General features: G+C 47.8%; 1 protein-coding gene across 2 annotated transcripts in view; it reads right to left on the reverse strand.

Annotated features, from left to right (window-relative positions):
- Window positions 1-26,058, reverse strand: part of AMBRA1 (autophagy and beclin 1 regulator 1) — a 226,798-nt gene that overhangs the window by 2,996 nt on the left and 197,744 nt on the right. For both annotated transcript variants that reach the window (XM_075927593.2, XM_075927594.2), the window contains exons 16-17: window positions 20,589-20,681; window positions 17,936-18,129 (exon numbers count right to left, since the gene is read on the reverse strand). In XM_075927593.2, the coding sequence (XP_075783708.2) occupies window positions 17,936-18,129; window positions 20,589-20,681 (287 nt within the window). The remainder of the gene's footprint in view (window positions 1-17,935; window positions 18,130-20,588; window positions 20,682-26,058) is intronic.

Consider the following 26,058-nt stretch of genomic DNA (forward strand, 5'->3'; position numbering starts at 1 on the left):
TACACACCTGCCCTGCCTCTCTCCTCTAGTGCTGGTCCCTCCCCTGCAGGTGTCTGCCCTTCTGCTTCACCCCCAGAATCCCCTGCACCCTCCCTTCCCTCACTGCCCCTGTCCACTTTACCCTCTTTTTCCCTAATGCCCACCCCTCACCACCCTCTGCCCCATTCCCCTCATGCCCCTGTGCCCTCACACATGACTTGCTCCATCCCCACCTCCTCATGCCCATCCCTTCCTTCAAGCCTTCTCCCAGCACCTCTCCCTCCCCCCAAAACTCTTACCCTCTCCTCTCCCAGCATCACCCTGTCCCCCCTCCCACTGACACCTCCCCTCCTGCCCTTTTCCTCAGTCTCCACTTGGCCCCCTGGCTAGGGTGCCAGATGGTTGAAACAAAAATACCAAACACCTCTCCCCCCCCCCCCAAAAAAAAACAAAACAAAAACAAACCACCAGGAAAAAATTCTGTTGAAGGGAAAACAAATAAAATAAAAAACAGCATGTCCCCTTTAAGAGTGAGTGCAAGGATAGGAACAGGGGAGCAATTGAGCACTAAGATCCAGGGGAAAGCATTGCTTCCCCTAGGTCTTTTGGCCAGCAGTCATTTTGTGCCGGCAGCCTTGGGGAACCAGGTAAGCATGGGGGCTGAGGTCGGGGTACTGGGGGCCGGGTGCTAAGTGTTTGTAGGGTTGCCAGGTGCCTGGCATTTTTGCCTCCTGACCAGGGGGAAAAAAAAAATCAGAAGATACTGGACATCTCAGGTGTCTGGTATTCTCTGAATTTTTTAACCAGACAGAAAGCGAAAATACCAGACTGTCCAGGTGAATACTGGACACCTGGCAACCGTCTCTCCTCCACCCTGTCCCTTGGTGCCTTCCCTTTTCTTCTCCTGACTTGCCCCCTTCCCCTCAGCACAAGCCCCTTCCTCACCCACCCCACCCTACTTTCTTCCTTCCAGTTTGCAGTGCTGGAGTTTGTGATCGGGCCCCAGCTGCTTCTGGGGCTCCAGACCACTTGCCGGGCCTAGAGCTAGGTCGCGCTGTTTTTAAAGTCCCTGGCTGTGATGTCACGTCACGCCCGGGCGTCTCTCCTCTCAGCTGTTGTGCAGTGTTTCAGCATGCTGTGCATGCACTCTGAGGCCAGAGGTGAGGATGTGTGTGTGTGGGGGGGGGGTGGGCCAGCAGGTGGGGGCCAGGGCCCGCTCCAGGCAGGGCCGGGAGAGAGACCCAGCTCCAAATATTGGTGGAGCAGGGCCCCTGGATCTGAATATTCCTGGAGCATGGGCACCACGAGCCCATATAACTCGCCTCCTATGGGCAACATTGCCCTGTCTCAAGGCCCCTAAGCATGGAGCTGCTGGGCACTAGGTAAAGCTCCTCAAACAGCCACAGGGGTGTGGGTCCATGGAATGGACACACCACTAAAGCCAGGCTCTTCCACAGATAACACAGCCAACACTACACAACTGACATGACAAACCATCTTTAATAACCCACAGCCTGCACATGCTACTTCTCTACCCCACACAGCAGGGGCCAACAGTCACCCTATCCCAGGAGCAGCATGAGTCAATCTTCCCTATTGTGCCCCACCTAATCCAGAATATACTCCACAGTGGCAGGCTCCGTCTCTGAAGGTCAGTGCACCAGCTCTGAGCTCAGAGGCTACAATAGGCCCTGGCCAGCAGACAGGCCCCCCCCCAGCACAGTCCGTCTATTCTAAGGCCTTGTTAGCCAAAAGACAGACCATGCAGCACGTTCAGGGGGCAACAGGCTGCTAAGCACAGTGCAGCCTCCCCCTCAAGCCATTGCATTCTGCACTAGCTGCAGCACAGGAGGTTTGAAAGAAGCGGCAACAGAACAGGTCCCAGACTGGCAGGGCAATGAAGGTTAAGAACACTCAGAGTCTCTGGAGACCCCTCCCTACCACATATTCACCCCACTCTGAGCTCCCTCAGGCTCTAGGAGAGAAACAGTATCGCAGAGATACACACACAGCAGTCTGGGAGGCAGCTCTTATCAAGCCATGCAGGTGTGGAGTGAAAAGGTCACAAAGACAGAGTGTTTCTTTCCAGCTACGAGAAAGGTCAGTGAGTCCCCAGAGGGGAAGAGCACAGCTTAGCATGCACTGCAGTAAACCAACCTTTTTGCCATGTGGCAAGAGGGGCCCAGAACTCACCTCCAGCACCCTTCCTCCCTCACACAAACCAGACTCTCCCAGAGGGGGTCCCCCCTTCTCCCTTCCAAACAGAGGAGAGGGCAGGGAAGGAATGCATAGCAATCCATTGTGTGTACAGAGCAAGCACATAGCAAGATTTGTGCCTGCACCTCCCCAGAGAGGAGAGGACTCAAGACTGTAGGTGCATGCTCTATGGAGAACTAAACTACAGCAAATAAAGCCTCGCAGAGGCAGAACAAGTCACCAGAGCAGACAGGTCTGGCCACTGATCCACTTACTCCACTAGCAATAACCCTTATCCAGACTGTTCAGGGAATGGTTCGGATTCACTAATGTGACGGAGTCATTCCGCAGAGGGAAGCAGTAGCCTACCTGATTCTTATTAAAGCGATAAATCACACCCTAACTCCGCAGGGCCATCAGCACGGATTAGCACTGAGGAGAAAGGAGCCAGCTTCTCTGGCACCAAGGGAAAGAACTCAAGCATAAGCAAGACTATAAAGAATGTGCGTGTGTGCATGTGCATGTGCATGCTTAGAAACCAACAAAACACTGAACTAGAGGACAAAATTGACAGTGCTCTTGGCAGTGGTCTGGAGAACATGGCTGTAATGAGGGAGCCGAGAGACATTCAGCCTAGTCCGCACACAGTTTTTGTACCATTGAAACTATTGTAAGTAGAGCTGTGGATTCACCTTCCCTCCTCCCATAAAGTTACACTCCTACAGCACCAATTGTGGATGAGACCATAGTGGTGTTGGTTACCCCTTTTCCTGTAGGGGAAGAGCCATAAAAGTAGAAAGCACCTTTGTTCTGACAGAACTGCATACACACTAGAGAGATGCACCTTGTGTACAGAGATGAGCCTGTCAGCGTTCTGCCCTGCTGTAGAAACACCACAAATATTAGGGGTGAATTTAATGAACACAAGTAGAAATATGGTAAAACGATTTCAAGTGTGAGTTCTTCTCCACTGGAACAACATACCAAGGGACATGGTTGATTTTCCTTCACTTCAAGTCTTGATATAAAGATTAGATGACTTTCTAAATCACATGCAATAGCTCAAGTAAAAGTTATGAGCTTGATGCAGGAATCACTGGGGAAATCCTGCAGCCTGTGTTATACAGGAAGTTGGATTCAATCTAGGATTAGATGAGATCCTTTCTGGTTTTAACAGCTACACTGTAACCGGCAGTGAAAGCACAGGTTGTGCAAGCTTCCCCCTTTCTGTTCAGCTAACGTTTCTCAATCCTGCCCTACCGCAGCCTCTGTCACTGTGGCTCTGGGTTTCCATCAGCTCTGCTGATACTTTCAGTGTTGGCCTACAGCACCTATTTCAGAATGGGCGCTCTACACACAGATTTGTCCATGCACTTCAGTCCTGCCCTACAGCGCTCCATGGTTAGCCTGCCTTGCTACATTAACCCCTACAACACCCTCAGATCCAGCAGTGCTCTCCAGTCCTGGTGAGAGCAGGGAACAGTATGTTTCCTAACTTTGGTGGGGTAGTAACTAGGGATGTGAAGGACTAGTTGACTAGTCACTCCCCCGTTTCTGACTCTGAGATAGGGACAGCAAGGCAGGGGGAACCCAGGCTCTGTGCAGTGCTGCCCCTTTGAAACACTAACTGTGGCATTTCAAAGCGGCAGTGCTGCGTGAAGCCTGGGTTCAGCTGGGGAGTCCCCAGCTGATCCTGGGCTCTGTGCAACGCTGCCCCTTTGAAACACCACCATAGCATTTCAAAGAGGCAGCACCGCCCTATCAACTAATCGAACAATCAATGCAAAAAAGCATCGACTACTTGATTAGTCAATTACACAATACTTAATGTCCTTAGTAGTAACCAGAAATAGACAGACTTGCTGTGATTTACAGGACTGCAGTTCCAGGCCAGGGCTGGATGGAGGCATGGGAGAGCCGGGAGCTGCCCAGGGTGCCAACCGATGGGGGGTGCCTGATGGCAGCTGTAAGGGGCATGTGGTGTCCCTTACAACTGCCATCAGGCGCCGCATGCCCAGCTCCCACAGCGCGAGCCAGCAGCGCCCTTTCCCCAATGGCCGCGGGGCCCTACATGGTCCGGCGCATGCGCCAGCAGCACCAACCAGGCCGGACTGGGCCACGCTTGCACCATGTGCCCTAGGGGTGGGCCCCGGGCTGCACGCCAGCGGCTGTAGCCAGGCTGCGCATACACCGTGTGTCCTGGGGGCAGGCCCGTGCACCCTAGAGGGGTAGGCCCGCTCCCTACGGGTGGGCCTGCTCATGCGCCATGCGCCCAAGGGCGACGCCACATGCCCGTGCCCGGGGCACCAGAATACCTCGGTCCGGCCCTGTTCTAGGCATGTAACTTTCACTTATGAGTTTTTATTTTTCATGGCACCAACAGTGGACTAGGCACTTAAAAGACAGAAACAATTATTAGATACCTGCCCCATGAAGCTTACCCTAACTAGACAAAGCACAGATCAAAGCAGTTGGGGATGGGAGGCTGCGACAAGCAAGACTGGATGGGCAGGCAGAGTGGCTGGCCTGGTTTGGAGGTTTCACTGAAAAGGATGGATACCATCATTTGCTGGCATTGAGGAGGAAGGGCTGGTGTGTGGAGGAGAGGGCAGTTGTCTGGAAGGCACAGATGGGTGCTGCACAGAGAAAGGTGCAGAGTTGATCAAGTGTGAGAATGAAATGAAGGGAAGTCTGCAGCTTGATTCCTCTTCACCCAGAGGCAGACAGGCTATGCAGGGCCACAAAGAAAAGGAAGAGGAGTGTGCACCAGATAAATGGCCAATTGCAACTAGAGTGGGGATTAAGAAGGCTCAGATGTGCTGAGAGTAGCAGCAGGGAAGAGGCTTTGTGGTAGCATTCTGGGGAACAAGTGGAGTAAGCATCTGGGAGGCCAAGGCGGAGGCAGGCAGAGAAGAGTCAGTGACCCAACAAGGGTTTTAGTCATGAGGATGGACGTGGGGAAATGGTTTTGGAGAAGCTGCGTAGGAAGAAGGCAGGATTTACAGACAACACGAATGTGGGAGAGATGGAAGTGAGAACAGCGCTGAGGCTTGAGTTTGCTGGGCAGAATCTCACCAGACACACCTTACAATGGAATTCCAGCCTCACTCACAGGGCAGAGAGATAAATGGTTATTTCATCTGGGCATTAACTTCTCTCCTGACATTTCACTAGGTGGGATACACACATGGACAAGAGTCATCTGGGGCAGGCTAGCCACAGAATGGAAACTCAAGGGTGGGGGCAAAGTTGAACCACGTGGTTAGCAGCTCTGAATCCCTCTTTTCTGGAGGCAAGTGGAAGCCAGGAGAGCCCCAGGACTATAGCATGGTTGTTTGATTTTGGGGACATGGATGGTGAAGTTCAGAAATCCCATGGATTATCTGCATGGTAGCAGCCACCATCTGTTGAGGGCAGAGGTTTTTAAATCTTTTTTCCATTTGCAGACCCCTACAAGATTTTGAATGGAAGTATGGTTTCCTATGGAAATCTTTGACATAGTCGAGGGATCTCCAGAGGTCCACGGACCATAAGTTGAAAAGGACAGAACGTTCTGGGGCAGAGTTTATTTAGGTTGAATTATTCATTTTTACTTCAAGTGCTTGTGACCAAGAGCTCACTAGTGTGAGGAGCCCCCATAAACCAGCCCCTAACCACGAAAGAAGCAATAAAAACACAACACAGCCTCCTCAGAGGATACATGGAGCATGAGTGTGTACAAGGCAAAGATGCAGGCCCCTCAGGAGAGAAGGTCCTTTTTCTCCTGCTAACAGGATCTAGACAGGGCAGTGGACACAGTCCCCCCCTCAGCTAGTGCAGGCTGGGAGGATATTCTACCCAACGACTGACCAAAGTGCTCACTCTTGGGGCTAGTAGCAGCCAAAGCAGAGTGCAGATCACAGATTTTTACCATCACAGCAGTCCTGCTGTTGCCTCCAGCACCAGGTGCTGGGTACAACTATTTTTCAAGGGCAGCCACACAGAAAGTGCACTGCACTAATCCAGGGCTACTCAATTTTGGAAACCCCAGGGGCCACAATATTCACACACATGCTGAGGGCTGCAACTTAAGTGTGGTTGCATATATATGCAAATATATATGCAAATAACTTTTCACACTGACAGGCATAAATACAAATCACTTCCCACAATGCCCCGGTGCTCCCGGCACCTCCTCCCTGGGGACTGAAAATGTCGACACCCTGTAACCGTCTGTTCAAGCCAGCTTGTCGACTTGTGTCCTTCAATGCTCATCGCACCTAGGAGATGCCTGGCCACTGTGGAGTGTGTTTCCAGTGGAGGTTATGTTCAAAGGATGTTGAGTAGATCTGCACTAATCTCTCTTAGATTGCATGGGTGAAAATCACCACGGTGCAACTGGTATCTTCATAAAGATCACATTCCAAGAGACGAAAGCTTCTTCTAGCCACCACCAAAACATGAGATTGTACATTCAGCTCTAGGCGGCCATTCTCGCAACATCTACCTAGCTGCCTGGGGCAAAGGGAGGACATCCACTGAGCAAGCAAGTTCCTCCAGACACTTCAACCCTTTCTCTGGGCAAAACCACCACCGTTCAGAGGTTGAGCTTCAGTTAGCATCTCATCTTCAGCTAGCCATAGATTGAATGGCTTTGGTAAGAACATCAGTCGCATATTGATCACAATTCAGACTGCACCAATGTGAATAATTAAGTCTTTTGTTAAGTCTCTGGCAATGCTGGAAATAGAAAGCATTAAAAATCCAGAACTCACAATATTGCCTTGGAGCATGCAAACCAGTGCCTAACTTTAGAAGCTGTGAATACCTAGTATTCCCCCCCCCCCCCCACCCTGGGCTACAAGTCAGCCAGGGCTATCAGCTGGCACTCCTGCCTTTGACACTTCCAGACATTCAGAGCATGTGCTGAATATCAACACTCAGTGCAAGCAGCCTTCAGGCAGCCCATGCCATGCCACCCCTAACTCTCCCTCCACTCCTTTATTCAGATCACGTGGCTGGAGAGGAATTCCAGGCTGTGAGGCAGTTGCCTACTCAGAGAGCAAATGCTGATTCCACAACAGCAGGACCTGTGTTCGGCAATTTATCATGTCAGAAGCGATCAGATTAAGAAACCTTATAGTGAAGAGAAACAAGTACTAGAGCTTCTAACAAAAGATGGGCGGGCATTGGCCTGCAATATCATTGCTGCACCCACTGTACTGGTTTGGCCAGCTGTGCAGCACATCTTGCTCTTTCCTTCATCCAGCTTGTACCTTTGCTTTCCCTCTTTCTCCCAAATGTTTAGCAATTGCCTAAGCTACTACGTAGCACAGAGTGTCTCAAATTGTCCCATCAATTGGATAAGATCAGAACAGAAATGAGGGGAATTGTGGTTGATGACTGGGTGTCTCACTACAGGTCTTCTATCTCTTTCAGGCTCCACTGGGGATTCTGGCTGGTGATCAGTGTAAGCAGAGAGCTAATATAAGAGAAATGAGATAAGTGACAGAGCCTTTCCCACTAAGGCTGTGTCCAGACTCAGGGTTTTTTTCCGAAAAAGTAGCCTTTTTCCGAAAAAACTTCACCTGTGTCTAGACTGCAGCCACGTTCTTTCGAAATTAAATCGAAAGAACGCGGCTTTTCTTTCGACGGTGGTAAACCTCATTTTACGAGGAAGAACACCTTTTTTCGAAAGTGCTCTTTCGAAAAAAGGTGTTCTTGAATGCAAACAGGGGTTTTTCAAAAGAGAGCATCCAGACTGCCTTTCGAAAAAGCGGCTTGCTTTTTCGAAAGTTCCGCTTGCAGTCTAGATGCTCTTTTTTGAAAGAGGCTTTTTCAAAAGTATCTTTCGAAAAAGCCTCTTTCGAAAGAGGCTTGCAGTCTAGACATAGCCTAAGAGGCTATTCAATCTCTCCTCATCATTGGGACTTCTTGGGCCCTGTAAAGCCCCTTGCACATTGTACAGAGGCTGGCCTAGTGGTCTGCCTCGCCTAGCTGGCCCCTATAGCATTTTTCTTAGGAGGGCTGAGTCAGCCTGCTCAGCAGAGTACACATTTCTCCCACACACTAGAGTGACACACTCCCTTTTGTTTCTGGATAGGGCAGGACTCTGACTCCCCCAAAAGTGGATCTCTCTCAAACAAACTGCTCTGGTAGGTCTTGGGAACACTGTCCCCAGAGCAACAATTGTGAGTGCCAGTGAATTTTCCACAGTGCTAAGCAGCTGCTCAGAAAAGTCTCTCCATGATCCCAAGCCCCTCCTTTTGGAACACGGTACTCTTTCCTAACAGCTCGTCTCAGAATTAATAGCAATGAGCAGAAATAAGAGGGGCGGAGTTACCAGGGCAAGTGGCACAGCAGATGGCTTTAGGTAAGGCTCACATTGCAGCAACATGGCCTCAGCCAGGAGACAATGGCAATTCTTTGTGGGCTAGAAAAGCAGCAGAGACCCCACATCACACCAGAGGTAGAGAATTCAGATTAGCAGGCAGCTAGCTCTGCAAAAGTGAGGGTACTGAGTGGAATGTGAATGGATCACATGGAGCAGGAACAGCTGCTCATCTTCCACCTGGGTTGCTCTTATGTCAGAATTCATCTTGCAGCAGAAACTGACCTTGAAACACCTGAACTGCTTTGCCAATCACCTGGCATGGGGATAAACCAACTCCAGGCTGACAAGCACAGAAAAAGATCCCTGAGCCCAACAAATAGCCCAAAGCCAGCAAGTTGGGATCTTTCAAGGAATGCAAACATTACACGGAGCTGCCTACAGCATCAACGTTATAAGATACGTCCCAAAGGTCCAAGAAAATCCTATTTCTATTCCAAAACAAATGTAAAACTGTAGGCATAGCTTATGGATACTTATCCCAAAGAGTAGGGGATTCCACCAGTCTGGACATCTAGCTCCAATACCATATTACTGAGTATGGCAGAATCATCCTCCTCAGTGGTTACAAACCAACTCACATGTCCTCTGACAGACTGCTCTATGAGGGCTTGGATTGGGCTGATTTGTGGCAGTATGGCATACTAGCATCTTCCTCCATGTTATTTTGTTCTCCAATTCATCTGATGAAGTGGGTTTTGCCCAGAAAAGCTATATAATTTGGTTAGTCTCCAAGGTGCCACAGAACTACTCATTTTTGAAGTTACAGACTAATATGGCTACCCCTCAGATTATTTCATACCTTGTGACCTTTCTGTTCCCTTGTTACACAGTTCTGCATTTCTACTTTGAGTGATGGCTGATTTTAGTGCCCTATGGGATACCACCATTTAATTTTTCCACAATCAAGCACCCAAGCCCAAGGATTTAAATCAAGACTGGAAGTTTTTCCACAAAGCTATCCTCTAGGAATTACTTTGGGAAAATTCTGTGGCCACTGCTATAAAGAAGGTCAAACCAGATGATCACAATGGTCCTGTCTTGGAATCTATTAACTAACTGTAGCAGAGTCCATGGCCACATTCAAGTCCCACTGGCTGTGTCCAGACTCAGGGGTTTTTTCGGGAAAAGTAGCCTTTTTCCGAAAAAACTTCCCCTGCGTCCAGACTCAAGCCGCGTTCTTTCGAAATTAAATCGAAAGAACGCGGCTTTTCTTTCGATGGCGGTAAACCTCATTTCACGAGGAAGAACGCCTTCTTTCGAAAGTTCCTTTTTCGAAAGAAGGCGTTCTTCAATGTAAATAGGGCTTCTTCGAAAGAGAGCATCCAGACTCACTGGATGCTTTCTTTCGAAAAAGCAAGCCGCTTTTTCGAAAGTTCAACGTGCAGTCTAGACGCTCTCTTTCGAAAGAGGCTCTTTCGAAAGTATCTTTCGAAAGAGCCTCTTTCGAAAGAGGCTTGCAGTCTAGACATAGCCACTGAGTGGCAACTAAACTCAGGGAGCCCTGTCAAGCTCCAAAAGCAGGAACAGTCCTTTAAATCATTAGCACACACTACTCAGCAGTAAATCACCAAAATTAGACACATAGGTAGAATCTATTTGGTGAGAAGATCTTTGGAGTACCATTGCCTTTCCTAATCTACAATTTGACCTTTGGAGAAATGGAACTTGACAGGAACCACAAAGATCTGATGATATATGCCACTCAAAGAAATCTAACTAGCCCTTTTCATCAGAGGCTCTCTTACAAAACAGTAAGAGTACGTCTACACTGCACGCTTATTTTGAAATAGCATGTCTACACTGCAGGGAAGTCTCAAAATTAGTCTGAGGCAGGCTTCCCTAATGTAGATGTACTCTCTCGATTTAGAGCCCCAGGAGGCATTAGGGAGGAATAACTTTGAATGGCTCTTGTGAGGGGCTATTTTGAAATAGCAGCAGTGGAGTGTCTACACTCGCCTTATTTACAAATAGCTATTTCGGAACAGGCGTTATTCCTTGTAGAATGAAATTTACAGAAGTTTCATTATCTTGAAATAACGGTGCAGTGTAGATGAACCCTAACAGAATTCATAACACCACAGTTACACTATTGTACTACAGTGGCATAGCCACTCTGCTAGACAAGGCCTTAAATGTGTGTTTCCTCATGGTTGAGGAAACCATGGTTGAGATCTTCACAGGGTACTCCATTTACTCCAGGATCTGGTTGGAGTGTTTCAGGCATACATGACATGTCCTGGCTGCTTGGGAGGTTCAGCATATACTAGCCCAGTGCAATTATTTTTAGTACCTCTCTCCACCTGTAAGCATCCAGTTCACTGAGGTAGAGATACATCATCTCTAAGGTCTCAGGTCATATGTCTATCAGAGTATATTTTGTTTTAAGTTAAGGTAGTGATCATAAAAGAGAGGGGAGGAATACATAGTGTTAAGGGCAGGGATAGGGCAGGCAGGCTCTCACAGAAGCTTCCCTCACCCCACTCTGCCAACATTTCTCAAACTTAATCCATAGCACTTCTCCTTTAATATTCCATTCCCGGGCACCTCCTGATAAACACCACCAATTCAGCACAATCATGTTGATTTCATGATGTGTTCAAATGGCAACAAAGGACTAAAATGGAACCCATCAGACTCATGTCATTTCTGACATGGTCTGGGTTAGAACTCACATTTCCTAAAGGTCAGTGTGGTAGGAGATCCTCCTGATTTCTAAGTGAGATTGAATTTGGCCATTAGGCAAGCAAAACCCTCCCCAGTGCATCTCTGCATTGGCAGGGAAACTTAGTAATGTAAATTCCAAACAGGTGCTTTTCATTTACAGACACTCGGTATTACAGCACAATCAGAATTTCCCCTACATTTGTTAAATTAAAAGGAAACAGGAGAGACACACATGTTTCAGTAATTTTAGTGCCCGTCTTTGCCTTTCACCCAAACGTGTGTCTTCTGGCTTATGCATGCTTCACAGGCAACGCAGTTCACAAGGCAGCGATTAACTAATGGAAAAGGCTACATGTGCACAAGAGGGATTTACTTCTAATAAATTCACTCCCTGTACAGTCATTCTTCCAAAGCAAGCACAAAGACAATCAGAAAGGCAAAGTTTCTGTAGAGCTTAGCAGGGAGAGAAGGAGACTGTATTTACACACAGAGAGTGCGTAATTAGATTTCTGTTGCTACACTGTATATTTCTTTCCATAGAAAGTATGTAGCTGTGAGAACACTAGAATAAGGAATTCCTCACACCAGGAGAAGGGATGGCCAGGTGGTCCAGAAGGCCATACCCTTGTTTCCAAAGGAGCTACAATGTTCATTTGCTTTACTCTCTCTCCTGGTCACTAATCTGGTCACTAATCGCTTCCCTTGGTGCTGCCCAGACTCATATCTGTTTCATCCATCCTGCTGAGTGCTTCCAATAATAATACTAAGCTCTGATACAGTGTTTTACAGCTGCAGAGCTCAATACAAAACACAATTTAAGCATCACAACTCACTCTGGGATGTACTACAAATAAGTTTATCCCCAACAGACAGATTAAACAACATGCTCAAGGGAAGACACTGAGTTAGTGGTGGCATTGGGATTCATGTTTAGGAGTCCCTGTTTTCTAGCTTTGTGATCTTACCAGTAAACAATGCTGTTTCCCTTTTAAAATGGCAGCAAAAATGCTGTATAGTTGACGATTTGGTAGATGCAGAAAACAAGAAAGCAATTAAAAGGCAGCAAGGCTTCTCAACAGCCCAGTGTGTTGTGCATCTCTGCTGGTGCCAGATATGGCAGGAGCATTAATGTGGATCAGCTAATAGCCAGCCTGACCCTATTTCAGGCAGGGTTAGATGAGACAGTGGGATAACACTGGCGGTCACTCTACATCTGTGCTCCCAATATTTCCAGCACAAATGAAGCTATGTGACAGTGCTAAAGCTACCATGGGATCTTCAACACAGATGTAGCCCTAAAGCATGAGATGCTCTGACTCAGTATTACCTACTTCTGAATCTGCTGCCAAAGGCGACTAAAAACAACCTAGCAATGTGTTTGTCCACAGTAAACCAAGAGGACTATATGAAAGCATGGACAATACAAGTAACATCAAGGAAGGAATGGTACCAACAAAACAGCTGATTTCACACAATCACTGAGCAGACTCCAAAGGTTACCAATGTGGCTCAGGCTATGTTAGAGCAAAGTTTTAACTGATTCTCGGAAGAAGTAGGTCAGTAATGCTGTAATTGTGCTGGGTAACTGGTGGGGGTGTGAGTCACAGAGGAGCCAAAGGACCCAGTCTATCGACTATGACCTCATCCCAGTCCCAGAGAGAAAGGGGCTCACTGGTGTCAAGTTTCAGCTGATCTGAACAGTTGAATCTATTCCTACTTGTTAACGTTATAACTTCTGTTCAAAAAGGTATCAAGCAAGATATCAGTAGAAAGCTAATAATACTGATCACTAGTATTACTGTGAGTATGTACACAAGACAAATTCAAAATTACAAACATATAGAGATTACATTAAGTGTGTGACAGGCAGGGCTAACATTACCCCGCCCCCAACAAAGGTATTCCCAAAGTACATTAATAGACAACAGCCCTGCAATTTATATAGAAAGTAAACAGCATCATGGAGCCAACAAGGGGAGATTACGCCTCAGCATCATGGCAGGCAGGGTTGCCAACCCTTCAAGATTGGCCTGGAGTTCCCAGGAATTAAAGATTAGGTCATGAGATGAAATCTCCAGGAATACATTCAACCAAAATTGGCAATTGTAATGGCAGGGGAAGGAACCTGCAGGAACAGATCAATCTGCATTTTAGCAAACACCAGTGGGGAAGAGAGACCAGCATGAAAACTTCCTTATCACCTTCCTCACAGCTTGAATGAACTTTATTTTGGGAGGCAGCCTTCTGAAGCATACATTTGAAAGATTTACTGAACTATAAAGAGAGGCAAGGAACCCCAAATGATCTTTCACCTAAGACAACAGAGGAACTGAACACTTTGGACTTTGTTGGAGATGCAGACCAGAGGAGTTGGTCAGACATCTTGCTGAAAAGCAGTGACAGAATCTTCCCTTAACAAAACAAGCTACACACTTTGTTCAAGTCTTAATCTCTAGAAAGCATTTTTCATTTCTGTTTGCTTGTAACCATCTCCAAATCTTCTTTCTTTTGTTACTAAACTTGGTATACTTTTAATTTAAACCAATTCAGTGCTGTGTTTGACTTACGGTCAATGTTAACTCCATTTAATGTAGCAAACTGCTGGGTATTGTATTTTTAAAGAAACAAACAAACCTTAGTATCTCTGATGCTGGAAATGTGGAGCACAGGACTAGGGGAAAATCTGGAAGCATGATGTTGGTGTCAACTTGCCATGTGTAATCAAGCCTGGTGGATGCCAGCGTGAGCCAGAGGTGTAAACATGCAGGCTGCTGAAATCAGAGCTTTAAATCAGAGCTGAAATCAGAGCTTTAAATCTGCTTAACACACAGATATTCAGCGCATGCATGTATGCTGGCTAGAAGCACCCAGTCAAGAAAGCTACAGTGGCAGGCAACTCAGGGTTACAGGGCAGGCAGTGACATTGGTCTGGATTATACCCCAGAACATGACAGTACAAACTGGGGTGACAGTCACAGAGGAGCCAAGGAAGAGAGTCTATATCCAAACCATTTTTATTTCAGAGGAGTCTGGGCCATGAGTGCTTGGGAGAGGAAATGGCCTGAATTTCAGCTTTTTGGGGCCTTTTGATGGGCTAGGCTTATAGTTAAGGTGCTCCTATGTTCTGAGCTGCTCTGGGACCTTGGTAAGCTTCTGCTGCTAGGCAAAGCAATGAATCAATAAGCTCCACTGCAGAATAATACTCTGCCCATCTCTAGTGCCTCCTTCAATGCCACAATGAATTTACTTCCTCAGACCCACCCTTGGCAGGCAGAGGAGTTGGTTCATTTTGCAGGTGAAGAGATTTGCCCAAAGCGAGCCAGGGGCTAAGCCAGCAATAAAGCCCATGAGGCCATGTTGCCAGCCCACAAAAGGCAGAAGGGACATTTTTACACACTCTTCTCAAAGAGACAGAATTGTGGCATCCTCAAAGTGGGCACTGCAAGGTGGGGCCACCACATGAACAAGAGGAGAGGCTCAGGCTCTCGCACACCCGGTATTTTAGACTTACGGGGGAACTGTGCCTGCTCTGGAGCTTGTGCACCTGAAAGTAGGTGAGAATTTCTAACCGGACTCTCAAAACCAAACTGCCCACTTGACAAGGACCTGCAAATAGAAGCCTGAACCACTAGGGAGAATATGTGACTCCCAGAACCCTCCTCTTAACTGCCTCCTTGCCCATGCAGACAGACCTATCTAGGGCAAGCTCTTTCCTGCACTCACCTCCTCAGCACACTTTTTCAATGCTCCCTACTGAGCCAGCTTAGCCCGTCTGATTTCTTCAGTATGTCCAATCTCTAGAGCTAGTGTGCCCAAGACTTTAGCAAAGAGAATCTCTTTTGAGACTGGTTAGAGGCTGATCACAAACCAGTCTCTGTGTCTGGAGACTGAAAACCTGTTTTAAAATGGAAATGAAATCAAGCCCACAGCTTGACCAGCAATAGGGGAGAGGAAGGCTGGAGAAATGCACTGGTTTCATGGAGAAATAAGGACAAGCGACTCCTAAAGCAGCCCCATACTTCCGGTCACTGCTTTGTGATACTAAGGGTCCCACAATCTGCACATCCACCAATCTTCATTTGTCAGTGTATCAATGGTTTTCCCTCTACTTGCTTTTCTTAGGCACCATGTCAGATACAGCAAAGGGAACAGGATTATCCTTCCCATAAGTTTGGCATTTTCCCAGCCTGTGTAGCTTCCAGCCTGGTTCACATGCCCTTAACTGCACAGATTCTCCCAAGAGATTAATTCTGATCCCACTGAGCCAGGCCACCTGGAAGCCACTCTCAGATCAAGAGGGCATTTCCCACTTAATTGATTCCAAACTGAAATGTCAGGACTAGAGTAGTGCAAATGTGTGTATCACACACTGACTGCTGGCTACAGTGGAAGGGCACAGGCCACAAACAGGCAGTTATCTCAGCTGCAAAACAAACAGGCATAGTTCACAGAGCTGTTTCCATAGCATAAACTTTGTCATGAACCTAAATGCACTCAGAATTACCTCCTCTGAATCACACCGATACTTTTCCTCATAGGAGAGATACTCTAGTCAGAATTCCCAAGCTACAAGCTGGGAACATGAGAGCTTTTAACCCTGATACTAGAGGTACCTAGAACAGCTCTGAAGTATGTTCTTCATCATAGAGAAACTGCATCTTGGAAATTTCCATCTCTGGCCTTGTCACACACTACAAACACATCTCCTCCTTACCTGGAAAGAGCTGGAGATGTTCTTGAGAAGTTCAGCTGGATTTTCATTGAAGCATTAATGCAGCCACCACAGCCCCTGTGCAACCCAAATCAAGGCAAATACACAAGTCCTCTCTTGGAGCTGTGATTATAAAGTAGCACTAGTGCAAGGGTCGGCAACCTTTCAGAAGTGGAATGCCAAGATTTAACCTAGTCACAAATCTGTGTGTCAGGGGGAGAAGGGGGAGGGAGCAGGTATTTTCTGAACCAGCTGCAGCTAGGGAGAAAGGTTTAATTTAAATAAAGAGATTAAGCTTTTTAACACTCTCAGGTTAGTTTATCAAACTTCACTTTAAATAAAGTAAAATATTAATTTATGTCCAACACAAAAGTTTTAAATGTTTTATTTATTAATTTATGGCAGGGATGAGGAACCTTTTTGGGTCAGAGTCATTGACCCACAGAAAAAAATCAGTTGGGGACCACACAAGTGAGAAGCAAAAAAACTCCTCCAAAACCCCCCAACCCTCACTGATGTGGCCCTCAATGGAGATAACTCACTCCTCTGGTGCTCCAGCCTCATGGGGCGAGGGGAAGGGACAGGGAGGACTGATGTTCAGGGTTTCCCATAGGACAGATTTACTTTTCTGGAGTGCCAAAGTTACTGGATTTTATGGACCTCCTTAGGCTCTGGGAGAGGGACAGAAATGAGGGGTTCAAATGTACGGGACAGGGCTGCCAGCGAGTGGGATAGGTATGGGGTACAGGATCTGGAGGGAGGTCGGGTGCAGAAGGGGGAAAGGTTGCAAGGTCTGGGCGGGAGGTAGGGTGCAGAAGTAGGGCCAAGTGGAGGGAGCAGGAGCAAGGGAGGGTGCAGTGTGTGGTCAGGAGGGAAGGTGCAGGAACAATGGTGGCCGCAGGAGCAGGGTGGGGGTAGGTGTCCAGCAAGGCCAGGGGGGAGGATGCAGGATGGAGGTAGGGTGTCTGGCCAGCAGGGAGAGTGCAGGAACAAGGGAGGGTGTCAGAGCAAACTGGAGGTGCGGGATCTTGGCAGGGGACAGGGGAGTGAGTAAGGGGGACTGCGGTGTGGGGATCTGGGCATGAGAGGGGACGCTTAACCTGGCTTTGTGACCTTCTTGTAGCCACACTGCCCAGACTGTCCCTGGAAGCTGGCCACATGGTCTTGGGCCAGCCCAGGGACGCGCCGCTGCTGTGGCCATGCGGTCCCAGGCCGGCTCCTGGAGGCGCTGCTGCCACAGCCACGCTGTCCAGGTACAGCCCTGGAGATGCTGCTGCCACAGCCATGTGGTCCGGGGCCAGAGGTGCTGCTGAGGAGCCTCAGGCCCAGTGCTGCCTCCTCCCTGCTGCAGGGAAGAGGGAAGACTCTCCAGCGGCTGCGCCGGGAGGGGGCGGAGGGGCAGGGCTGAGCTCCTGCCCCGCATTCCACTGAAAATCAGCTCACGTGCCACTTATGGTATGCATGCCGTAGGGTGCTGGCCCCTGAAGTAGAGGATTTGTCCTGGCAACAGGACAACAGAAAGTATAATCAGCCTGTGAAGGGTTGGGTAAGAGAAGCCTAGCTAAATTCTGGTACGGTGAAAAATCTTAGTACTATTAATTCTTTCATTCTGGGAGGGGAGCAGGGAGATGCCTGCAGAAGCTACACCCGAAGGAGCTGATTTACCAGGAACAATGTTCAGAAAGAAGCTCTCTCTAGAGCATTGAAGCAGAGGTCCAGCTGATGGAGAGCTGGCAAGTGCGGACCAAGAGGAAGAAAGTACCTCAGGTAGGTAAAATAACCCTCAGTAGAAACAAGAACCTTATAACTGTCAAGGCCTAGATCCTGGTGCCACCCCAGCAGGGCCTCACTTTAGAGGATAACTGTAGATACCTCTTTGCAGATAGATGCTGGCGATATCAGCATCACAAGGGATTCATGAGTCACCAGAATGCTGTGTGTGAGCTCCCTGTCACTCAGCTGGCAAGCACAAGGTGGCTGTGTCAAAGAGAGAATGCTGCCCCAGCCCTTACCTTCTCCAGTTCCTGAGGCGGCAGCACCTGGCTCCTGTACCTCCCTCTCTGTCTGAGTCTCTGCATTCTGCAGCAAAGGAGCCAGGGTCTGGGTGCCCTGGGATGTCACCGAGGTGGTGGGGTTTCTAGGCTGCAGGCCTATGGCATTCATTAGGCCCATGTCTCTGTCCGTTCTCCATGTGGCTCTGCTTGTTCTGAAGAGAGACACAAACAAATAAACCAGGAGCAATGGGGGACTTGACAGCTCAGCCTCTTATGTCCCTAGGAACACAACAGCATCCCGCTCGCTCTCCTCTCTACATCCTAACCAGGTATCTGGTAGTCTAAATTAACTGTTTTGCAAACAGAGAAGAATGGCACTGATGCTAGGAATCCCGCTTTGGTTTGCTGCTCATGAGACTTTCTGCTCAGTGTTAAATCATTCTGGAGCCTTGTCATAGGGTTCTTCACTCAATACTTCCTCTCCATAGGCTGCATGGTGGTTTGATAGTCATGAACACACCAGCAATGCCACCAAGTCTTTAGGCCTTTGGAGTTACTAAATTGAACAGGAACTGCAGCAAGCAGCTCAGGATCATACATTTATGGAACCCTGCTCAAGCTCAGCAGATGGGTCTGGTGTCCAGATGATTTACAAAGCAGGATTTCTGCTCCCGAGTGTATAATCTGTATTGCTTCCCTCACTTCATACTCTCGGTTGGTCAGCATCACACACTAGCTCCCCTCTAGCATGTGTTTCAGCCCATGATGGCTGGGCCAGCCAATTCCCCTCTCTCCAGTGAAAATGATAGTAGGACTGGACGTGAGGCTTATTATTTTACCTTCAGAAACAAATAGTTGGTATGTCAAAGCATCCCAGGTGGATGGACAGGGACTCTTCCCTGCACTGCCCTATGGCTGCCTATCTTGAGAGTGCATAAGGGGTCTCAAAAGCACCTCACCACATGGCTGATATTATGTTTAAAGCTCTGTATTTTTTTGATGTTCTGAACCCACCCAGCTGCCCTGCCCACCAACAAGAACCAGAGGTTTCCAAAAGCGGTTGTCCTGCTCTGGCATCCACAGCCCTCGGGAGAGAGAAAGGGGAAGTCTGGATTTTTCCAACATGCACATCACACTCCAGTAAAATTAAGACACAAAGAGAATTACCCAGTGACTAAAGAGGGGAAAGAGCTCCACCTAGTTGCAGAGGATAACATCCTACAGTAGGGGGTGGGGAACCTAAGGCCCAGGGGCTGGATGTAGCCCTCGGCTTGCTTGGATGCTGAGGCGCGGAACTCCTCCTCAGCACTAGAGAGCCCAACATGGTGCTCTAGTCCCTCAGCCGCCCCACTGAAGCTGGGCTGGAGCACACAAAATCTACTAGCTTGGGCCTGCCTAGGCTCTGGTGTGTGAGGGGAAGGTCGGGAATGTCTTTCTCCTTCTCAGTCAGGGGTCACATCAGAGAGAGTCTTTTTTTTTTTCCCCCTTTTGGTTTTTTGCTTCTCACTTGTGTGGCCCCCGCTGATTTCTCTGTGGGTCACTGGCCCCTGACCCCAAAAAAGTTCTCCATCCCTTCCCTACAGAAGAGGGACAGCATCTCTCTTCTCCATCCCTGCAGTCTGACTGGGAACTTGTACAGAACTATATTCCAAGCTTCAGTTTATATCTGGAGTTCAGATATCAGTTGGATAGCCTGGGGGAAGGAGTGCCTCTCACTGGGGTAGGAAGATAGAGAGGGCCCTTCTCCCATATTTCAGGTATTGTGTGCATCACTGGACAGATGGGACTGGGATTCCCCATTGATCCTGTCTTCCTATGACATACACCTTGGAATATGGGGGACTCTGGCTCTAGAATTTGTTATAAAGGAACAACTGTTCCTGTGGCCAAAAAGAAAGGGATGCAAGTCATTATGGCACTATCCCATATGCCAGTCATCTGAAGAAGTGGGCTGTGCCCACGAAAGCTCATGATACCATCTACATGTTTTGTTAGTCTATAAAGTGCTACCAGACCGTTTGTTGTTTTTTAAGTTTATCCTATACAGACTAACTCAGCTACCCCCTGAAGCTTCAATTTCTGGTTACTGGAGCTCTTTAGTGGATTTATCTTTGCCTATAGCTGACCCATTTATTTTACACAGCACTTTTCATATTGTGAGCCACCTCAGGTTCTCCAGCACTTTGCTTAAGGGTATAGCCGGTCCCCAAGTTACAAACGGGTTACGGAACAAACACTTGGTTGTAACTCAAAATGTTCATAAGTTGGACCCCATTGAGTTACATTGCGACTGCGCTGTTCATAAGCGCGAGTTGTGTTTGTAACTTGGGGACTGCCTTTACGACCGCTTAATGGAAGGTTTGGTCGTAAATGCGAATGGTCGTAAATCGACCATTCGTTACTCGAGGACCGGCAGTACAACTACAGGAGAGGCCATAGGTGATAGATGTACTTCAGTACTGTAGTCTGCACCTCAGGGCACTGAATATTACTGCTACAGGTGTGCCAGCTGGCATTGGCTGGGCAGTGTCGAGAGAGAAGTTGTGCATCTAATGATGCCAGTGGGAAGGGAGGCAGGCGTAAAGTACAGACATGCAGCACTGTCAACTGCAGTAAACCTGACAGGGAGCATCCTGATTGCCTGCTTCTAACCCCTCTCCCCGAGACTCACCCAGGCCGCTCGGTGCTTCTGCTGTTGGAATGCACAGTGAAGACAGTTTCATTCAGCTGGTCCCAGTAGTACTCAACACCAGAGTTTAAGGCCCTGAAATACCAAAGGGGGAAAACATTAGAAGGGGAGACTGTTCCATGTAAGCCCCCTACTGGCTGCAATGCACGGCAGTGCTCAGCACTTGTCTAACATACCCACCCAGCTTGGTTGAGCAACCATAACCATCTGCAATAAGGGTGTCTGTTCCTAATGCAGAGAAGGTGTTCAACGGGACCCCAGGACAGGCCCAGATCCTGCCCAATTAACTGAACATTTTTAGGGCTTATTGCTGCAAAGACTCTTCCAATCACAGAGTGCTGTTAGAGCATCTCTGCACTAGGGATGTAAGCGACTAGTCAACTACCCAATAAGCACATGTGTATCGGGCAGTTGAGTAGTGACTTGACTAGTTGCTTCCCCCACATCTGCTGCCTCTATCAGAGAGGCAGCAAGGGCAGGGGCAAGAGCTGGTGCTGGGGGGAGCTGTCTCCACGGGAGGAGGGGGGGAAGCTTGCGCTTGGTCCCAGACACTAAACAAATGCAATTTAACATCCCTACTCTGCACTGTGAACTAAAGGTGTAATTCCCAGGTCAGGTAGATGCTCATGCACTAATTTAGACTGAGCAAGTGCACTAAAAATATTAGTGTATGCATTGATTAGCTGCCCATATGCAGTTCTGTCAAGAGGCCCACCATAAATATTCAAATGGCTAGCCCTCTGTGCCTGCTGCCACACTGCATCTGACAAAGTGGGTTTTACCCAAAAACACTTATGCCCAAATACATCTTTTAGTCTTTAAGGTGCCACAGGACTCCTCATTGTTTTTTACACATACACGGTTGCTTTCAGTGCTCTAGCTCAACCTAAGCTAGGGCATATACATTGATCAGAGTTGGAAATTACATCTTCAGCTTCAGATGTATCTTAAGCCAGAGAATAGTGAACTGCCCCCCCTTCTTTCAATGGTGTATTAGCTCTGAAAGGCCCCTCCACAGGCCAGATTTCCAAATAATGCAGGCACAGCCATAAATGCGTTTACCACAACTGTTTGCTAGTCAGGTTACTATACATCCACGTGGCCAAATACATAAAGGGCAGAAAAAGCACTTATCTAACAGGTGTGTGGCAGCATTTAACTCCACCAAGCAATGCTAACAATTCCTCAATACTAAAATTTAGTGATTATACAAGGGTCTTTCCTTCTACTCATAAATCTTGGTTCAAACATCTCGTTGGCATTGGAAGGTCTTCTTTGGAATAAGGATGGATGTAGCTCAGGTTCTTAGATCACAAATGTAACTTTGCCCTACCCACAGAATAGGTTTGATACAGACAGACTAATCCTGGCCCAAGAGGCAGACTAGATAGGACCAAATGGACCTTTGTCATGTCTAACATGTCTGTGAAGGGGGCACTGGGAGGGATGCGCATGTGTATCATTCACACTGCTCCATTATTCACTCTGGGTCTGGAGAAATGTAAGTGGGTCCTTTCTCTGGAGCTAGGTATGTAGTGAACAGCACTGGTGCCTAGCAGGGATCTCAGCAGCCACATTGCTTGGTTGCTGAAAGACTGCTATGTCTAGGAATGTCACAAAATGCTGCTATTGTTAGTTCACTTAGGAGACTGAGGGAAGAGGCCTCAGGTGCTGCTCCTATCCTGCAGACATTGGGTATAAAGTGAGAAAAATTATCTCAAGAGCTACAACTGCACATGTATTCAAGGCACCCTAGAATATGTGCTGTAGAAGCAGGGAGCAGCTGAGCCTCCCACAGCACAGAAAGGGAAGCACAGAGCGGGAAATGCACTGCTCCCAAGAGCTCTGAGAGGCAGCCAAGCTCAGTCAGCAAGTTGCTTGGGAGAGTGTGTGGTGCTTGGTGAGCTGTGTAAGGAGAGAAAGGCTTCTTAAAAGGGCAGACAATGTAAAACTAAAGATATAGTGACACACGATGCAAAGGGCCAGAAGGCACCACCAGGCTACTATGAACCACTGCAGAGCAGGAGAATTCAGCTTGTTAACACTAGAGGTCTGAGAGGAAGGAAAGAAGCTAGTTATCTGCAGACCTGGGTTCGCATCTAATATACATCACAAAGGAAAGTCTCAATCTAGTTCAAAATAGATATTTATCCAGGCCAAAGTTTGGGAAAGTCTAGTCCAGGATAGGCCCATGATAAATGGTATATTACCAATTCATTCTCAAGTGCACTGACAGAGCTCTCTGAATGCATGACTAACAGCAATGGCCTAGTACTGGATTAGTGAGGAGACTGGAGATCAAGAGTGAGGTGCATCAGCAGAGTAGTATACAAAGTAAAGGACTGGAATAGCAGGACGGCTTCAGGAGAGGATTAAGAAGTATTATAGCAGAGCTGTGTGTGTTGGAGAACCAGGATCAGCAAAACATGAATGACTAGTTCAGGAGCAAATGCAAAAAAGGTCAAACACAACTATGCATAGAATCTGCACAACGTGATCGGTCATCACATTTTCCACTGAGCTAGTCCTACAACATTATGTCCATGTGAAAGCAGCTGCCACAGAAACAAGGCTCTCCACACTCTTCAGAATTTATTGACAGATGGCAACCCATCACTTGGCAACCCATCACAAGAAACTCACCAATCCCCCTCAGCGCTCTGCCTGATACACTGAGACAGCAAAGTGTGACAACTCAGCCTACGAGGCAGCAGCATTCCCTGGGAATGAAAGCCTATCAGCTCTCAGAGTAAAATCTTCTCCAAAGCACTGACATTTGGCATTTGAGACTGCTGGCCAGTAGGGCTGTGCTAGGCCCAAGCTGCCTTTGTCCCCAAAAGCACACAGTTCCCACAACAGCCCATGAGGCTGCAACTCTTCCTTAGGGATGCATGCCAACTGCCTTAACATCTCCAAACTGGAGATACACGATTTCAGTGTTGCCCTGGTGCAGGTTCTGGGGTAGTTAACACCCTACTTGCTCCCCTCTCCACACCAGCTGTTCAGTTTCCCAGCTGCATAGTGAATGTGGCTCCCTGCCTCCTGCATGCTCACTTCTTAGAAAGGGATCTAATCCAGCTGCTCACTGCTATCACAGCAACACCACAGCCAGGTTGTGCGCCCTGCACATTTAAGAGAAAGCAGGATTACAACTCTCCTCCCCATTCTTCCCCCTGCCCTTTAGCCAGAGCTCTTTCAGCTCCCCATGTGTTGCATGGGAAGGTCCGTTCTAACTTCATGCTATCAGCTTGCCCCTTTCCCTGGACAGAGAAATCAATAACCATTGAATACATTACTTAATATGCAGGTCTTAAATAATAGCATTTATCAACTAAGCTCTTGCTGCCATGCTCCTGTTAACTACTCATTAACTGCCAGAGGGCTGCAGCCTTTTGTTTTCATTCCCCGGAGAGAGGAGCCTGTGGAAATCATCAGCTTCTTACCTCCTTCACTGGCTCTGGGAATTCTGACAAGCAGGACAAAGCAGAGTCCATTTGATTTTATTATCTGTGGAAGTGTGATTCCCTTTTCCCTCTTCATTCAGGACATGCTCTGACCTGGTTTCTAGGTTTTCAGTTAGGGTATGTCTACACTACCCTCCTAGTTCGAACTAGGAGGGTAATGTAGGCATACCGCACTTGCAAATGAAGCCCGGGATTTGAATTTCCCGGGCTTCATTTGCATAAGCGGGGCTCCGCCATTTTTAAATCCCCGCTCGTTCGAATCCTGTGCCGCGCGGCTATACGCGGCACGAACTAGGTAGTTCAAACTAGGCTTCCTAGTTCAAACTACCGTTACTCCTCATTCCACGAGTTCGAACTAGCGGAGTAGTGTAGACATACCCCTAGAGAGCCCAACAGGAGGCCAGGAAACTGATGAGTGCCATCCACTCACTCTAATCCAATATACCAGCCACCAAAGCTGCTCTCCTTTTGCCTTCCCTGGGCTAGCTATTCCTCCATCTCACCACAACTCAGGCTATTCTAAAAAGTATCATCAGGGTGCTGGAGTCATCTGACACAAACTTTATTCCATCCTTTGCCAGGTTCTCTCCGACCCTCTCTCTGTCTGCCACAGACTGTACATTCCTCAGAACAAGGACTGACTTCTCTCTCTCCAATGTGCTATGAAAAGTGTAGTGCTAGATTATTAAAAAATAATCATTCAGACTTTTTGGACTCAATTTAGAGTCCAAAGGGTCTCTAGATTTCAAACAGGGCAAGGCATACTGGGATCTTTGTGAGAACCTGGTATCCTGGTCCAAGTACAGGAAAATGGCACGAAGTCTGGGCAATATTCTTACACAAAGGGGCCACCTGTTTTGCCCTGACCATCATAACTATGTCTCATTTTAGCATTAACCCAGTGACTGGCACCCAGATTAGCCTAACCCAAAAGTGAACATCCCCACAGCAAAGTCCTACCAGTGTTCTTGTGTCCTCACTAGTTCTGCTCTATTTAATTCATGCCTATCTACACTGCATGCGAGATGGGTGACAGAAGAAACCAATACTGTACTCCGGTCTCATAGAAACACTTGACTGATTTTGCCATTAGTAAGGGGGAAAATGGAACACTCACCATCTATCCACACCAAGACCAGACAGGATCCATTGTGCTCATGTAATCTGATCTGTACAGCACAGGCCCAGGACTTCCCCAACATAATACCCAGCGCAGAGCTTTTAGAAAAATATCCAGTCTTGATTTTAAAATGATCAGTGATGGAGAACGCACCCTGACCCTTGGTAAATTGTTCCAGCTGTTAATTACCTTCACCACTAAATACCTTATTTCCAGTTTCAGTTTGTCTGGCTTCAACTTCCAGCCAAGGGATCGATCACGTTATACTTTTCTGTGCTAGACCAAACAGTCCATTATCAAATATTTGTTCCCTACGTAGCTATTTACGGATGGTGATCAAGCCTCCCCTTAATCTTCTCTGTGTTAAGCTGCATAGATTGAGCTCTTTGTTTCATTGGCTTAAAAAGAATTTAACAAGAGAGCTGCCCCAGGACAAGTCCAACATCCATCCTAGCGTGAGGTCATCAGGGACAAAAACCTCCAGCAGGCAGATACCCATAGAGGGAGCTTGGTAACGAATGGAACTAGGCCAACAATGCTTAAAGCCTTGCCAGTGCAGGGAAGCTAATCAGTGTGATGGCAGGAGTGATTATGGAGAGGTCGTCTTCTTGCTAAGCATGCTCAGCCCATTGCAAGGGGGATCATGTTTCAAAGAGCTCATCTTATGGACCCTGGAAATAATGCTTGTCACAAGAATGCTTATATGTCTTTCATTTCAAACCAACCCAAATACCTTAAAGTTAAAGTGAAATACAAGAAATGGTCAGGGACAGTGTTCCCTCTAGGCTGCAGGGCAGCACAGTCCCATGGCTGCTTCATGAGCCCTGCCTTGCCAGGGGCTCAGGATTTGTGAATAGAGCTGCCTGGC

This window comes from Pelodiscus sinensis, chromosome 5 (genome assembly GCF_052426305.1).
Source record: "Pelodiscus sinensis isolate ZL-2025 chromosome 5, ASM5242630v1, whole genome shotgun sequence".
NCBI classification, from domain to species: Eukaryota; Metazoa; Chordata; order Testudines; family Trionychidae; genus Pelodiscus; species Pelodiscus sinensis.